The 17,698-nt window shown below is 37.6% G+C and overlaps 1 protein-coding gene across 1 annotated transcript; it reads right to left on the reverse strand.

Annotated features, from left to right (window-relative positions):
• Positions 1–461: 461 nt before the first annotated feature.
• Positions 462–15,923, reverse strand: LOC141438220 (ubiquitin-like modifier-activating enzyme 5; the record flags this gene model as incomplete). The annotated part of the gene is given in 6 exon segments (XM_074102012.1): positions 462–559; positions 1,569–1,680; positions 11,933–12,119; positions 13,390–13,586; positions 14,567–14,702; positions 15,400–15,923. Coding segments are annotated over 6 exon segments (867 nt in total), but the record flags the coding sequence as incomplete, so codon positions are not given.
• Positions 15,924–17,698: the final 1,775 nt, after the last annotated feature.

A 17,698-nucleotide genomic window follows, 5' to 3' on the forward strand; every position in this document is an offset into this window, starting at 1 on the left:
TGATAAGACGGGTCGTTACTTATTTTTTCACAAGTAACAGTTTCGAGAAACAGTTATCAAAAAAAAAGTTTCTTTGCTACGGCTCGGTTTCTATTATTTATTTATTTTATTTATTTGACTGGATGGCAAACGAGCAAGTGGGTCTCCTGACGGTAAGAGATCACCGCCCATAAACATCTGCAACACCAGGGGTATTGCAGATGCGTTGCCAACCTAGAGGCCTAAGATGGGATACCTCAAGTGCCAGTAAATTCACCGGCTGTCTTACTCTCCACGCCGAAACACAACAGTGCAAGCACTGCTGCTTCACGGCAGGATTAGCGAGAAAGATGGTGGTAGCAATTCGGGCGGACTTTGCACAAGGTCCTACCACCTGCAAACCACCGACTTCGGGCTTCTAATAGACTCTCGTTCGTAATTCCTTATTTACCGCCCTTAAGACACAATGTACTATTACGTACCTTTAGACTCATTGTGGGGAAGAAATCAGTCAACGCGCTGTAGCCGAGGTAATGTGTGACAGTCCCGAACCCTAACAGATACTTCAGCGTGTTTTGAACTGAAACAAATATGTATTCGTTAAAAAAAAATTTGGTAAAAATTTCATTTTTAATCCAAGCTTTTTTTTGCTGACTGTACTTTTTGTTGACTGTACTTGTATTGTCACCCAAACTACATTTGCATACCAAATTTCAAGTCGGTGCCATTAACCGTTGCAGAGTTCCGTCCTGTGGAGACGTTCCTGGCTGGACTACCAGGATGTCACTACCAGATTATTGTATTGTAACGCAATTTACATAAGTATGCCAAATTTCAAGTCAATCCAACCACTGGAAGTTGGTCGAATTTAACTTGCAAGATTTGATTACAGACAGACAATGGGACAGGTGAAACTAAATAAAAGCTTGTACTTAAAAAAAATTTTTGCCCGACTTCCCGAAGGAGGGTTATGTTTTTCGAGTGTATGTATGTAATACAGTTTTGTTCGTTTAGTATGACTTCGCATTTAACAAGCAACCGTTTTTAGCGACGTAAGTATAGTAGGCATATGTTTGGTTTTAATATTAGCCACCATGAAAGTACATCCGTACGTTTGGTACGTCGTCCGGTTAGTACGACGTAATATCAACGATCCCTTGGCCGTCGTTATAACCAGATTCTACTATACATTAATAATTATAATTATTTTCACCGATAAAGACAATATTTTTAAACAATTATTAATAATAACAACAATAATAAATTCATTTATTTCGGGCAACTTGGCCCATACAATAAATACCTTACAGACTAACATACATATTTATAATCAATAATATTTAAAACTAATTTGGTGACAAAACGGCGGATTAACTAGCTCTGCTCTGCTTTGCTGGTATGCTAACATCTGGTAGCATGGTGAACGGTTGTGTTGCTCCGAACATGAGCTCTGTTTGAGTTTGAAACGCGTCAGTGTAGTGCGGTGGCGATAGATGGATCTGTGTGATTTGTGTTCTTATCTTACACTGTACACACGCATATCTTGCATAAACGAAGCTTTGTTTCAGTACACTAAGCAACAAACTTACCAAGGAAACCTGCGACGATGCCCATAGTGGTGGGCAGGCTGGCAGCGCACACGCCTTCCCGCTTCAGCGTGCGTTCGTCGATCTTAGACGCCACTACCAGGGGGGGAGCGCACTGTAAAAACCAATAGAAAAACTCACAAAATGTAAAACGTGATGTCATAAAGTTTTATGCAAATACTTGTTGTACCTGGATACCATTCCTAGTCAAAGTATATGCCCTAAGACGATTCTAACAGGCCCAAACGCGGCTGGGTTTGGTTATTTTGTTTTGGATTTCCAGTGTCTAACTTTTCCGTCTCTCTCTACGAGTAATTATAATAATTGAAAATACAAACTGAAATATAGATGCACAAGAAAAATAAGACCATCACTGGGAATCGAACCCAGGTCCTCGGTAATCCGTACCGCGTGCTATACCGCTACACCACTGATGGTCAACGGTACCGACACGAATTTTCCTATGCACCTCATATCTCAGCTTGTTTTTGTTTCTTACTTAGTCACTTAAGCAGCGACGCTAGCGACATCTATGCCGTAGCCCTCAATTTAGGTTTTACGGGATGACCGTAAAAGTAAAAATTTGGAATTGAAATAAAAAGTACAAAAAGATTCCAAAAAACCAATCTTAATTATAATAATAGTAATAAAATTTATTTATCCAGATAACTAGGATTATATGCAATACCGATAACCATGATCCAGTTTACAATGACACCCCTTAAGTTATCGTTAGAGGGGGGCAAAAGTCCAATGCGAATTTAAAGTAAGAGCAGTATAATAGTTACTAAATTGGGTCTCCTTCGTAATGCACAATATCGTTTGTCCTAAAATCAAATGCCATACCACTTTTGCCATAAACACTTTTGATATATCATTCATTTGGCATAATGTTATTACGTCCTTATGATCATAATCCATAATATTACATAACCTAATGCTCTACCTATATCCCTAACATGTTTTGTACTAATATTGTAGACATAAAACTTGAGAGTTATATAGGAATCAGAGTTTTCATTAGTCGACATTAGAAATCAAATGAAACTCGTATTCATACTCATACTCACTCATTTATTTAACTCTAAAATGCCTTTAGAGCGATCGCGATTAAAAATCGTGAGCATTATGTGATTCAAATTATAAATAAAATTATGATATTATTAATTATTACTATTATTTTGTGATTGAACTTTGGGTGCCACGAACTATTTGACGCTGACTGTATACTCAAAGACAAAATGGTTACGTAGCATAACATTTAAAACCAAATGTCATAAGTTCGTTTTTCATATGATCAAAATATATACGGTCAAATTGCATAACGTACGATAATAATAACTTCTTTTATCATAAATTAAAAAAATCTACGGTATAAATTCATAACGTTTGTAATCTATACAGCTCACTATGCATAACATTCAAAATACATAAAGTCAAATTAAATTATTATTTATTCGTATTTTTCATGTAGCGACTTTTCATAAAAAATGTTCTCGTTTATTTTTATCACTTGCATATATTATTTTCAGCAGCATTAGGCAACCCACGCCCGATGTCGCCGGAGCCCCGCTAATGATTTCGAGTAAATACCTATATAACGAATATTATTTATTTCGGCTTTCGACATTTTAGACGTATGTGTATCAAGTTTATGACAAATAATATTATTCATTTTGTACTTCGATATTATATTCATTCGACCAGTCGTGTTGTATGTATTTCGAACGTTATAGATTACGAACGTTATTCATTTAGGCTTTCGACATTCTAGACGTATGTGTATCAAGCTTATGACATTTGATTTTAGATGTTATGCTACGTAACCGACAAAAATAAAGGATCGTGACATACTCACGAGCAAAACTACCGCATCACTTTTCATACTACTTTACTAATAAATGAATACTTACTAATAAATGAATGAGTATGAATAAGAGTTTAATTTTATTGCTAATGTCGACTCCATGGCTCGCTAACGTCTTACCGTGCGATGAAAACTCCGATGCCCAAATGATAATATAGAAAACCATCATATTAAATGCCATACGAGAATAGGCGTCCTGCGACTCCTACAGAAACGAAGCGCTACCAGAAAAATAGGTCATACTGCGACCCCAACAGAAACAAACCGCTGCCAGAAAAGTAGATTTGGTTATGTAAGAGCTGTGACCCCTACAGAAACGATTTGCAGCAATAAAAGTAGATTTGGTTAAAACTACGGCTCCTACAGAAAAGATCTGGGTCTTGTTCGTAATCCGTAACATAACCGTTATTCATTTATTACCAATATTTTGCGCCTTTGAATAGCACCTACACTTAGCTGAAGCAAAACGGATCTACATTCTACATTCCAAATTTCATCCAAATCCGTTCAGCCGTTTTAGCGTGAAGGAGTAACAAACATACACATACAAAGTTTCGCATTTACAATATAAGTAGGATTATTGTTATGATAAACAATGTAAGGTTAGTTCATAGATGATTATAGCAACCAGTAACCTGTATTAGGTAGGATATGTGACTATTAGGACAACTGATCATTAGTACTTAAGAAAATAGTGCAAATAAGCATTATGATATTCAATTTTAGTATAAACAATATTATAGCATTTACGTTAGGACAAAAGTTATTATGGAAAAAGAACATTAATATGACCAGTTATTATGGAATTTACAATTAGGACAAAATATATTACTATGGATTCCAATATAGAAATTATTAACTAAGAAAATTGAAATCGAACCGGTGGAAATCTCTTTCGTTGTAGCAACATACCATATCTGAGTTCCACAAATGCAACTATTAACAGCGACCTTTGGAAACAATACAATACGAATATTTACTATCTAGCACCAATAGCAAATGGCCCGAAACCCACCTCTAGTATCCTCCTGATTAGGCTGCAGCCCCATCTCAGCCTGGCGGAGTATTTCATCTATAGTGATTTGGGCAAAGAACTTCTGCCACCCATTCAAACGCCTTATCTTATGAAGCACTTTTTGCCCCCAGCGCCTATCATTATCCGCCATTCCTTGATCGGTTTGCTGGTAGTAAATATACGGCTGATTGATAGTAGGATCGATATTGTCAAGTTGGATTGTTGGTGGACGGATCAGCGTATTGATATCGAGAGGTTGGTAGAACGGTTGACGGATCGGCGTGTAAGTATTGTGAGGTTCGTAGGACGGTTGACGGATCGGAGAGTTAATATTTTGAGGTTGGTAGGACGGTTGAGGAATCGGCGTGTTAATATTGTGAGGTCGGTGGGAAGGTTGAGGAATCGGCGTGTCAATATTTTGAGGTTGGTAGGACGGTTGAGGAATCGGCGTGTTAATATTGTGAGGTTGATAGGAAGGTTGAGGAATCGGCGTGTCAATATTGCGAAGTTGGTAGGACGGTTGACGGGTCGGCATGTTGATATCGAGAGGTTGGCAGGACGGTTGAGGGATCGGCGAGTTCATACTAGACGGTTGGTAGGACTGTTGATTGAACAGCGAGTTGATATAGCAAGATTCGGCGGAAGGTTGAGGGATCGCCGAGTTCATACTGTAAGGTTGGTTGGGATGACTGACCGGGATTACATAGTGATGTTGGTTGGCTGGTTGATAGATCGGGTCCAAATACTGTTGTTGGTACAGAGGCTGGGTGGTCGTAGGGTTGATATTGCAATATGTGTCGGGGTCAGTAAGTTTCCCAAAGGTTTTTAATAATTTCGTTCTCCTCGATGATTCTCGGCCTGGCCTATTCTGCTTCTCACTTGATGAGTCAAGAACATCAAAATTCACATGGTGTGGTTGGGACAAAATGTTTCTAGTAACACCGTCCTCGTTTGAAAGAAATAGAATATCTGGTGAATTGTGCATTTGCACCGTATCTGCTGACAGTAGCACATTTCTACACGCATTACTTTGCTGTGTCCGAGGTATTTCATTAAGCGTTTCAAATTGTTCTGTTACGGCGACATTTGGAATCCCTTCTATTAACCTTTCCGGCGATCGCTGTCCTTGTTTTTCCTCAACTCGAGTTCCTTGCTCATCTACGCCACATTCAACATCTTGTAGTACCGTATCATCTATCGTCAGAGTTACATCGTTGTTTCTCTCGTAATTTGACCGTTTTTTATCTCTTGATGTCCCTGAAACATCCTGAGATGTGTCAGTTGGCTCTAATAACTTAGTATCTTTTGGAATTACCAAATCGCCATCTTCCGTCACTTTTATTGGAGTAGGTGCATATATTCGTTCTGCTGCCGTAGATGGTACTGGAGTCACAGGCTTCCACTGATTTGTCTGAAGCTTTCTGGCTAAGCTTGTTTTTGTTTGCTTTCCAGGATTTTTCACGTATGCCATATACGTATAATACGCAAGATGACATCTTTTGGCATTCTCAGTCGGAGATTCCTCCACAACTGGTGTCTCATTGCCTCCACTTATCGGTGTGTTTTCTACTGAGGTTTTCTCAATAGATTGCGCTTTACAGTCAATTCTTTTTTCAATAACTGGCGTTGCCGGACGTTTAATCACAGGCTGTCCTGTTCCGACCCCAACTGTTGACGCTGGCTTATGTTTCGTATCCACATTTTTTGCTGCCCGAGTTGTTGATTGATGTACACTTGATTTTTGTGTCCAAGTTCTTGTGCCAACTGACACTTGCTGTGCTCTTGAAATCGTTGAAGGTTCTTTTGATGAACATGGTTGTGGTTCTACTTTTGTTACACGCGACTTCTGTTGTAGAATAGAATCGACTAGTGCTGATGTATTTTCCTACGAAATAAATGGCGAGCTTAAATTATGTGAAATAATACAAACAAATAATAATGGCAATCGTGCGGTACGGAACCCTTATTGTGCGAGTCTTCGCACTTAACCGGTTTTTGGTGCAGATTTAACTAAATTTAAAAATCAATAACCTGACTGCCTATATATAATTAAAAGGAAAAAAATTATATATCCAATACCCAAATAAATGCGCTCGAAAAACAACCCTCTTTCGAGCAGTCGGGTGAAAACCGGTTACTTGAGTGAGACCTTGAGCATTTTATCATTTGAATACAATACAATGCAGTGAAAATTTTTAAACCGTCCATGTCTCAGTTTGTATTTTCGATATGGTTTCACGGGATACCCGTAAAAGTAACAAATTTGGAGTTGAAATAAAAAATACAAAAAGACTCCAAAAAAATTACCACCAAATTATAGATTTGAACTCCAGGCTTGTTTACTTTTTTTTTATTCGACTGGATGGCAAACGAGCAAGTGGGTCTCCTGATGGTAAGAGATCACCACCGCCCATAACTACTGTGATAGTTTTTCTTTTAAATTTGTTGTGTTCTACCATTTTTTTATTGAAATACTGCAAGTTAACGGTTTAATTAGTATATGATTAACAAGGTTATCTTTGTCAAAATTTTGTAAAAATTCACAAATATCACAACTTTTTTTTAGAAACGCGAGCACTGATGGGAAGTCTGTACAAAAACAACTTATAGCTTCTCTAAATCCTTAAAAATGGAGTTAGCAACTCAACAAAGCCCCGAGTTGAAAGGCCTACCCATGATAACTTACACATCACACCGTTTAGAAAAAAAAACATCCAACACGTTACATAAAAAGAAGGTACACCAAAATATATATTATTTATTTCAAAATTTTGTTTTGTAACTGCGTGGTTAATATACATTTCCATGCAAAATCACAGCTTTCTAGCACTAACAGTAGTTGATCTAAGCCGCAAAAGTACCAACAAACAGACAAACAGACGGACGGACACGGCGAAACCATAAGGGTTCTTTGTATGACTACGGAAGTCATAAAAACAAAGTCCTAATTTTCATGATCAAAGATCAATATTTTTGGCGGTAGTTCATTATATTTTTCTCATAATTTAGATTCGAATTTACGTTTGAAATTTATCAGTCAACGTCATAAATAAGTGATCATTTCTGTAACTTGTCGCTTTCAGTCGTTACACAATTTCGTATGGCTTTTCAAACATGATGTTAAAGTGACAAGGTACAAAAGTGATCACTTATTTATGACGTTGACTGTACCACAAAGAAAAACATGGCGGGGAAAATTCAATTTTGTGTGACGTTCCCAATGGGCAAGCGTGGGAACTAAGACCCAAGCCCTCTTATTCTGTGCCCTATCATGGGATGAGACGAGGCGAGAGAATAGGTACTTGACAAATTTTGAATTTACAATATACTGTATACTAGTATTATTACAAAAATATAGATATACAGACAATGTTTAGCGAAGAGAAAAATTAAATCGGTTGAAAATTGGATTGGATTTGTTTTTTTTTACTTATAGAAACGTACAATTATTATATAGTTTGTTGGTAGAGTTAAACCATAGTTTAACCACGCACAGGCGCCTTTGTGCCTACTTATGTCGTCAACAGTGTTCGCATGCTACCCTCCCTTATTTAGATTTTAAGCAAAATTATTGTTTTCTCAGTAAATATCATAAACCATATTTATATCGATTTTTTGAAAAATCTACATATCTGTCTCTTTCTAAAACGCAGCAAGTCTCTATGCAGCAAGTATGGCGCTACTTGAGCGTGACGTCACATGCAAGTCTTTCTCTGTATAATCTTGAATTTCAAACTTTCATAACTCAGTTATATTTAAATATAACTTAAAAAAATATTTTCTGTTCGATAACATGCATTGTCAAGCTTTAATTTATGAAATGAATAAAAAACCGGCCAAGTGCGAGACGGACTCGCGCACAGAGGGTTCCGTACAAATATTTTTATTGTGATGTAACTAAAAATTTATGCTTTTCGCAATTTTTCCTTTATGGGTACTATAAGACGTTGCTTTTACCAAATTTCAAAATTTTGAGTTCACGTGAAGTACCCTGTAGGTTTTGATTCCCTTGCGAGCGTCAAAAATTTACAGCATAAACGGCTGTATCTTTTGATTGCGTTGGCTTAGAAGTTTGATTTATTCACAGCTCCTAGGGACAGTAGACCTGAGTATTTAATATGAATTTCAGCTTGATACTTCTACGCGTCCCTGAGATAAAGGGTCTTGACAGTCAAACAGACGGACAACAAAGTAATCCTATAAGGCTTCCGTTTTTTCCTTTTAAATAAATAAATATCACGAGACAATTCACACCAATTAACCTAGTCCCAAAGTAAGCTTAGCAAAGCTTGTGTTATGGGTACTAAGCAACGGATAAATATAATTATATAGATAGACACATACTTAAATACATATTAAACACCCAAGACCCGAGAACAAACATTCGTATTTTTCATACAAATATTTGTCCCGACGCGGGAATCGAACCCGGGACCTCAAGCTTCGTAGTCAGGTTCTCTAACCACTAGGCCATCTGGTCGTCTAAAGTCTTTTGGGTACGGAACCCTAAAAATAGTCAAATATCGTATTCGCATTGTGTAAACAAGGTATTAAAGGGTGTTAAAAAGGAATACCTGTTCAAAAGGTTCGTCCTCGGGGTCGTATGCTTCCTCGTATTCTAACGCTAACCGTAAATTATCGATTTTCGCCGCTAACTTATTGTATTCTTCTTCAACGTTCAACTCTTCTTTAACCGTTTCTTCGCAGTTGATAAAAGTGATTTCTTTAAACCAAGGACGTTCCTGATCAGACTCCTTTAATTGGTACGAGCGGAATGTTGACCACCGACACTTAATTTCAATCTTCATATGCCGCATAGTGGCTCTAGGAAATGTTTCCTTATATTTGTACAAAAGTAACATGTAACTTTTCTTTTTAGCTTCAATGTCGTTGAAGCTATCGTGATTTCTATTCCACAGTGCTGGCAGCAGTTTGTAATATCTTAGGAAGGATATGATGAAGCTCTCGCGAATCTTTTTACCTCTTCGTTTCATTTTGCCGTCAGTTCCAACTAAATGACTAATTATTGCACTTCCTTAATTTATTTTATTTTAAACAATAAATTAAAACATTAAAACATAGTCAATAATTTAAATAAGCGTCGGTTGTCGACAGCCGTTCGGCTCGAGTCAATGTCTGTTAATATTTAAAACGGAAACCATTTGAAAGCTGTTGATCATTTCTAAAAAAAAGTGGGTAGTTTTACGACCGCCTATTGTCTACCTCAATGTTTCTATTTTTGTAATGTCTCTGTACTGCTTTTGGTGATCAATAAAGAATATTTTTGTATTGTATTTTATTGTATCTCGAAAATCGTGTCTTCGCCAACAGTTTTTTAACGGTTTAACGTTTTTTTTTTTTTTTTTAATTATAGCTTCGCGCTCTTGGCGCATTTAGCCAAACGGGGAAACGGAATTAGATAAGGGAAATGCGTAAGGATCGGAATTTAGAAAAATGGGTTGGAAAAGATCAGGAAGGGTAAAACTGCTAAAAGATAAATAATAATACTTATAGTTTTATATTGTTATGAGATAGAAATGTATATAGAGCTTTAAATATATATAAGGTGGGTTCAAACCCCGGCTCGCACCTCTGAGTTTTTCGAAATTCATCTGCGGAATTACATTTGAAATTTACCACGAGCTTTGCGGTGAAGGAAAACATCGTGAGAAAACCTGCACTAACCTGCGAAGCAATTCAATGGTGCGTGTGAAGTTCCCAATCCGCACTGGGCCCGCGTGGGAACTATGGCCCAAGTCCTCTTGTTCTGAGAGGAGGCCTGTGCCCAGCACTGGGACGTATATAGGCTGGGATGATGATGAAATATATATAAGGAATTATCATTAATTAAAAGGAGGGATGGAACAGATACGGGAAACGGAACGCCAAGGAGTGACGGACACATTATCAATTCTTGGCTAACCAAAATCGAATTCAGTCAGTCAGGAATTTCTGATAGAAAATTCTGATAATGTGCACCAAGGCGTAGCTCGTTTTCCATCCGTGTCCGATTTGGAGGTTTTTTTTGTAAATCTTAAAAATATTAGTAAGTAAGTTAAATATTATACTTTAAAGCACTACCAATTTCTACTCTAATATAATTCTTAATATAAATAAATTATAATTCCCATAAAATAAGACATCTGACGATTACACTAAGAAGATTTAGGAGTATCTCTGATTGTCTATATGGTGTTAAATAATGCATATTTGTACTGTATTGATTCTCAGTAAACATAAAAAACATGCAAAAAAAACATAAAACAAAATCCCCTTACCTTGCGACGGCTAACTTATTTTTACCTTACCTACCTTCTATTTACTACCTTTGCTTTGGTCACCACTCGAGAACCTTTCTTCCCAACGGTTACCTTATTGAGCGATGTGGCCGATCCCTTGCCACCTACATATTCTTCTTAACTTTAATATATAATCATCACCATCATATCAGCTGTTGGACGTCCCGTGCTAGACACAGGCATCCCCCACAGAACCCCAGTTGATTCGGTTAGAGGAGACGTGGAACATCAACCTTCACCCATCTGATAACCAGATGATACATATTTTTAACCCCCGTCGCAAAAAGTGCGGTGTTACAAAGATTGACCGCTATGTGTGTCTATCTGTGTGTCTGTCTGTCTGTGTCTATCTGTGCATACCATAGCTCTTAAACGGGTGGACCGATTTGAATGCGGTGCGGTGGTTTGGTGCAGGTCCCACTCCGGACACCCGCCGTATTAAAATCCGTCGCACGCGCCCGCGCCTTTTAGCACTGTACATACAATTTCTTATTAGACGGGCATCCGTTCCAGGTAATCCGCGTCAGCTAGCGGAGGCACTGAAGTGACAGATGGGGGTTTTTTTTGTTGGTTAGGTTTTTATTAAATGTTATTTATTTACAAACACGCATATGATAGCTTGCCTATCGAAGTGTTCATGGCCGGCTATATTTAATTAAATTAATTTTAATCCATTTTTTTTTGACTACCCTCTCTTTTGATATCCAGTTTTTTTTTTATTCCAACTGGTAGTTCTTAATGCAGAGAAACCGGTTATCAGATGGGTGAAGGTCGATCTTTAGCGGCTCTTAGACCATCTGCATCCGCCGTGAACGATTGAACCAGGTCATCCGTCCATCTCGTTAATGGACGTCCTATACTGCGCTCGCCGATCCGCAATCTTCAGCGAACTCTTCAGCCCCAACGGCGAACTGTTCTCTGTGCTATATGGCCTACCCACCCATTGCAATTTCAACGAGCTAATCCACTTGGCTATCTCGGTAACCTCTTCTATGTATCTCCTCATTTCTGACATTTACATAATTCATTGGCTTAGGGAGTAAATCTGCTGAATCCGTTCCAAGAATCAATCCATTTGAAATTTATTAACATGTGTCCGTAAGTAAAACAGGACATTGGTAAAAAATTAACAGGTCCCAAAGCCAACGAATATGCTTCTTTAGTGTTAGGGATATGTATGACTTACAGCAAAGCAGGCGGTGACACCGGGCACGATGAACTGTATGTGTCCAGAGACAGCGTTTTCACTGACGCCGCTCTCGAACCAGCTCTGGCTGAGCTCGTTGCAGGCCGTGTTGATGGCCATCCGGGCTTCGAAGTTGTCCACGCAGCTGAGGACAAGGTCCACGCGCCCGCCAGAGAGGCTGCCGGTGCTGGGGTACAGATAAATAATAATAAAAGATTTGAAAAGCATCATAACCAAAATAAATGGTTTTACTTAAATAATACTGTACAATACATTGAAATATCGGTAAAAATATGCTGGGAACTGGAAATTGAATCAGGGTCGAAAAAAAAATACAGTCAGCAGCATTGTGCAGATTAGCGGTTGTGGCGCTCAAAACGATCTAAACAATCTTATAATTATCTTCGCAGTAGTCATGTGTTTATCATTTTGAGCACTGTAACTGTAAGTGCTCATCCACTTCTGCTGCTGACTGTATCAAGAATCAGAAAATAGTTTGTCTTAACGTATAATATCATTAATACCAACAATGCAGACTGAACAGAAATGTTTAATGGCATATTGTTATGTTGTGTTTTAATGTTTATTCTCGGGTCTTTGATGTTTAATATGTATTTAAGTATGCATTTATCTACATAAGTATATTTATCCGTTGCTTAGTATCCATAGTGCAAGCTTTGCTTAGTTTGGGACTAGATCAATTGGTGTCAAAGTGTCCCATAGTATTTATTTATATCATCTCAGCCTATACACGTCCCACTGCTGGGCACAGGCCTCCTCTCAGAACAAGAGGGCTTGGGCCATAGTTCCCACGCGGGCCCAGTGCGGATTGGGAACTTCACACGCACCATTGAATTGCTTCGCAGGTTTGTGCAGGTTTCCTCACGATGTTTTCCTTCACCGCAAAGCTCGTGGTAAATTTCAAATGTAATTCCGCACATGAATTTCGAAAAACTCAGAAGTGCAAGCCGGGGTTTGAACCCACGACCCTCTGCTTAAGAGGCGATAGGTCAAACCACTAGGCCACCACGGCTTATTTATATATTTATATAAATAAACTGCACTGGCACTTGAGGTATCCCATCTTAGGCCTCTAGGTTGGCAACGCATCTGCAATACCCCTGGTGTTGCAGATGTTTATGGGCGGTGGTGATCTCTTACCATCAGGTGACCCACTTGCTCGTTTGCCATCCAGTCAAATAAAAAAAATATATATATATATTTAGTGTGGCAATGGCAATATATGTCATTTTTTTATTTTATTTATTGAATTGTTATGTTAGGAATGTCAAGATAAAAAGTACCCTATGAGTGTGTGTTATTACATTTCCAGCTATCTTCATACCAAATTTCAACCAAATCCATCCAGCCGTTTTAGCGTGAAGGGTAACAAACATACACATATACTTACAAACTTTCGCATATTACAATATTAGTAGGATTACTATGACACTAACCTAATTGCATTGCAGAACTTTTGGAAGTTCTCCATAGTGGTTATGTTGTAGTTGTAAGCATCTATAGCCACATCAGGGTTGATGGTTTGCAGGGTGGCTGCGGCAGCATCCACCTTACTGAGCCCGGCTTGGTGCGGTTGGAAGAACAGGCGGTTCATGTTAGCCAACTCCACTTTATCATAGTCGAAGAGGATTAGCTGCAAAGAAAAAAGTTGTAATTGAAATTTCGGTTTTAAGTTTTTCTGCTGACGGTACTTATGTTGACTGTACTTGTATTCATTCAAGTAACTAGCACTTGGCGGTTATTTTAAACTTGCGTCGCTTTTAGCTTCAGTAAAGTAAATATTTATATGTATAAAGTAGTTGAGTAAAAAATATATGTATGCGTGTTTAATGAAATGATTAATCAATACATTTATAAGCTTTTGCCCGCGGCTTCGCCCGCTCGGGAACTGTGCATTTTCCCGGGATAAAAAGTAGCGCCAAAAATCACATAGATCCGTCGCTCCGCTTCGATGTGAAAGACGGACAAACACACACACACTTTCGCATTTATAATATTAACTATGGATTAGTAAATAAAAAAAAGATAAGATTGACATCATCAAAATTCTATAATTCATGAAATAAATAAATAAATAATAACAAAAAATATCAAAACAATTGGTACCGATTCAAATAAAGCTTTTACTATAGGTATTAAGCAATAGATAAACATATCTATTTACATAAATGGGTCGATAAACTTTTACTTGTTACTCGTTGCTATAGTTACATTCTCCTGAGTCGCTCTTTAAACCATAAGTTTCATAATCATCATCATCATCAGCCTACAGCAGTCCACTGCTGGACATAGAAATAAGTTTATAGGATTAAAATCTACGAAACATGCATTTTTGTAGTAGTTTTAGGCCCCTTCTCTAACTGGTCATCTAATAAGCATGTTAGTATAATGTGACACAACATTTCTTATATTAAACTGTACTACTTTTGTCCCCTCGCTGACGGGACAGAATAACAAACCCAAATACACATTAAACTTAAATACATTATCTAAATATCAACTCCAATCTGGGATTACAACTGGGACCTCAAGCCTCATAATCAGGCTCTCGAACCACTATACGGACAAAGAAATAAATGTTACATTATTATTAACACGGAAGGAATACCACACCTTGCCAATCCCACATCTGGTGAGCATCTCGGCAGTGACGCTGCCCACCCCACCCACTCCCACCACAGCTACAGACAGCTCTCGGATCTTCTCATAGTTATCCACAATACCCATGCGCTTCAATGCCATTAGACGACTGTAAATGAAAATAGTATTGTATAACTATAGCACATCATGAAATACATTTAAAGTTAACATGTAGGTACACGCAAGATAGCGATAAGTCAGCAAGTTATCGAAAACAGCCCGTTATATTATACATAACATATGGGTACAGCGCACTACTAAGGGCAATAGGGTGAAACCAACTATAGGGTGAAATATCAACGTCGATTTGCAGAAAATAGACTACCGCTTGCGATTACTTACTGTTTTAACTAAGTATTTTTATAATTAGGAGTAGTAAGAAGACTAATGTGTCAGTTTACATGTATGTAGTGAGTACGTTACTCGAAAATGGTTGGAAAGGGTGAATATTCGGGCGTTTGTACCGCCGTCATTGTTCTCAACACTTTTTTTATCACATTTCTTAAGAAATAGGTACAACAAAAATCAGAATCAAACACATATTGATGAATGTTGACACATGTTGATGTTTATTGTATCTATTTCTTAAGAAATCTGATAAAAAAATGTCAACAAGACAGCAGTACAAGCGCCCGAATATTCACCCAAAAACATATTTACAAGCAAGGCCAAGAAATGCGTCATTTTCGAACCAATTTTAGTAGGTAATTTTTACAGTGGGAAATAATGAATTCTGTAATGTAAAACTAATAAAGAAGGAACAAATTACAATTCTACCGTAATTATTTATAGGAAACGCGAAATACCTGTAAGGGTTAGAGTCGACGACTTCTGATGACATTACATCAATCTTCTGCCGCGCGGGGCCCGCGTTCACTTGTACAGCGGCCAGCTTAGCCTCCAATTCCTGCACTTTCTTCTGTAATTCCTCAACAGATGCCATTTTTATAGTTAATTAGTATCTGTTTAACGCAAACGGTCTCGAAAGTAATCAAACAAATCACCCAGCTGGCGACAGAGCTTGAGCTGAGTTGTCAAACGAAAATGTCAAGTTGACGTGACGTTTCGTTTGCCACGATATACATACGTTCAAAGACAGATGCGTTCTGTGGAAAAATAAAAACAAAAAAGTTCTTCAAAGGATTAGAGTCAGCGAATCGTGGCGGTAAGGAATGGCGCAAAATTAAAAAAATGCGACCCATATTCCACACATAAAAAAATCTATCGCAAATATGTAAAAGGGGGCACACACAAAAGCATAAATTCGTACATTGCACAAAAAGAAATAAAAATTAATAACAGAGACAACACCAATAGAACCCCTCTTCCTTACGACGGACAGTATTTTTTTTTTATTCGACTGGATGGCAAACGAGCAAATAGGTCTCCTGATGGTAAGAGATACCGCCCATAGACACCTGCAACACCAGAGAATTGCAGATGCGTTGCCAACCTAGAGGCCTAAGATGGGATACCTCAAGTGCCAGTAATTTCACCGGCTGTCTTAGTCTCCACGCCGAAACACAACAGTGCAAGCACTGCTGCTTTACGGCAGGATTAGCGAGCAAGATGGTGGTAGCAATCCGGGCGGACCTTGCACAAGGTCCTACCACCTACAGTATACTTATACTTACTTTAACTTAACTCAAAAGCCCCAAATTTTTGAGTTACGACAATTTTTTTATTTCATGTGCGAAATATTCGCATTCATAATTATACTATACTCCGTTTAATTTAAGGTTTGAATTAACGGTCAACTTACAACACACGTTTGTCGGAATTTCGAACACAAATGGACTAAAAATATCTACATCGCACTACATGTATTTATTACCGGTATTAATATAGATATTATAGATCTTGCATTATTTAGACACGTTTTTGTGATGCTTTAAGTGCATGGTTGCGTATGGTCGGCCACTAACTCCTATAAGACCAGTTTGTACTTAGCTTAGGAGTTAGAGGGTTAACTGTTGTGTGAACATGTACCTACCTACAGCAAATTGTTTCCTACCACCATATTGTTACCTATCTGTTTCTAAATAAGTATTTGTTGTTGTACTATTTTTTATTATGCAATAAAGTATTATTATTAATAATTTTAATAGTTTCGTTGTTTCATATAAAAACGTGTGCAAATTTTACCGTTTCAAATGGTAATGGAGTATAGACTATACTCCATTTATATTACCATTTGAAACGTACTACTACTGTATAGTACGTATAACTAAGTTTAGCCTATTGTATCCAGGGTTTATCCACTGTGTAATTATAAGTTACATATTTACAATTGTGTATCACTAATCAGAGAATCCTTAGTAATGTAGGTAAAGAATACCTTCAGTAGGTAGGTAGGTACTTTTACGCACCTAAAACAAGAATGGGGACAACTGTTTTCGACTTAACATTAGTTTGGCTTCCTATTCGCACCGTGTATTTAAACTAAATACTCTATCCATTAAAATAAAATCGACATTAAATAGGTACCTAGTTATTTTGTATTTTTTTGGTAGGTATGATCAGTTCAAAATTCGTGGCAAAAAAAAACACACAAGCTTTAGGCAAATATTAATTATATTCATCACATTATTTCAACCTTTACTAATAGATCATGAATGCGAAAATGTATTACCTACTGTCTGTGACTTGTTTGTTCTCTTCATGATTGAAACGCTGAACCGATTTAAAGGAAATTTAGTACGGAGATAGTTTGAGGCCCTGCCACAGAATAACTAATAGTACTCGGCCCTGCTCGGGAAAGATAATAGAGAATAGTTTTTATCCCAAAAAGTTGCATAATTACCGCAATAAAGCTATAATTCGCAATAATTCTCAGTAAACAAAGACGCGGGCAAAAGCTAGTGAAATGTAAATTTTACGATTAGGTCCTAGTCTTTTTTTTAACCCTTTTGATCTCTCTGATAATAATTAAATCATAGTGGTCCTTGCGGAAAGGTTGGGAACCGCTGCCATAATTAATTGGGCAGTACCATTACCTTAGATGTCTTTTCTAGTCTAAAATAATCTAATTACTCGTCATAATATTATATCTATAAATTAAAATAATAATTACGATTGTTCGAGGAATCAAAATACATATATGTT

The sequence above is a fragment of the Choristoneura fumiferana genome, chromosome 18 (genome assembly GCF_025370935.1).
Source record: "Choristoneura fumiferana chromosome 18, NRCan_CFum_1, whole genome shotgun sequence".
Lineage (NCBI taxonomy): Eukaryota > Metazoa > Arthropoda > Insecta > Lepidoptera > Tortricidae > Choristoneura > Choristoneura fumiferana.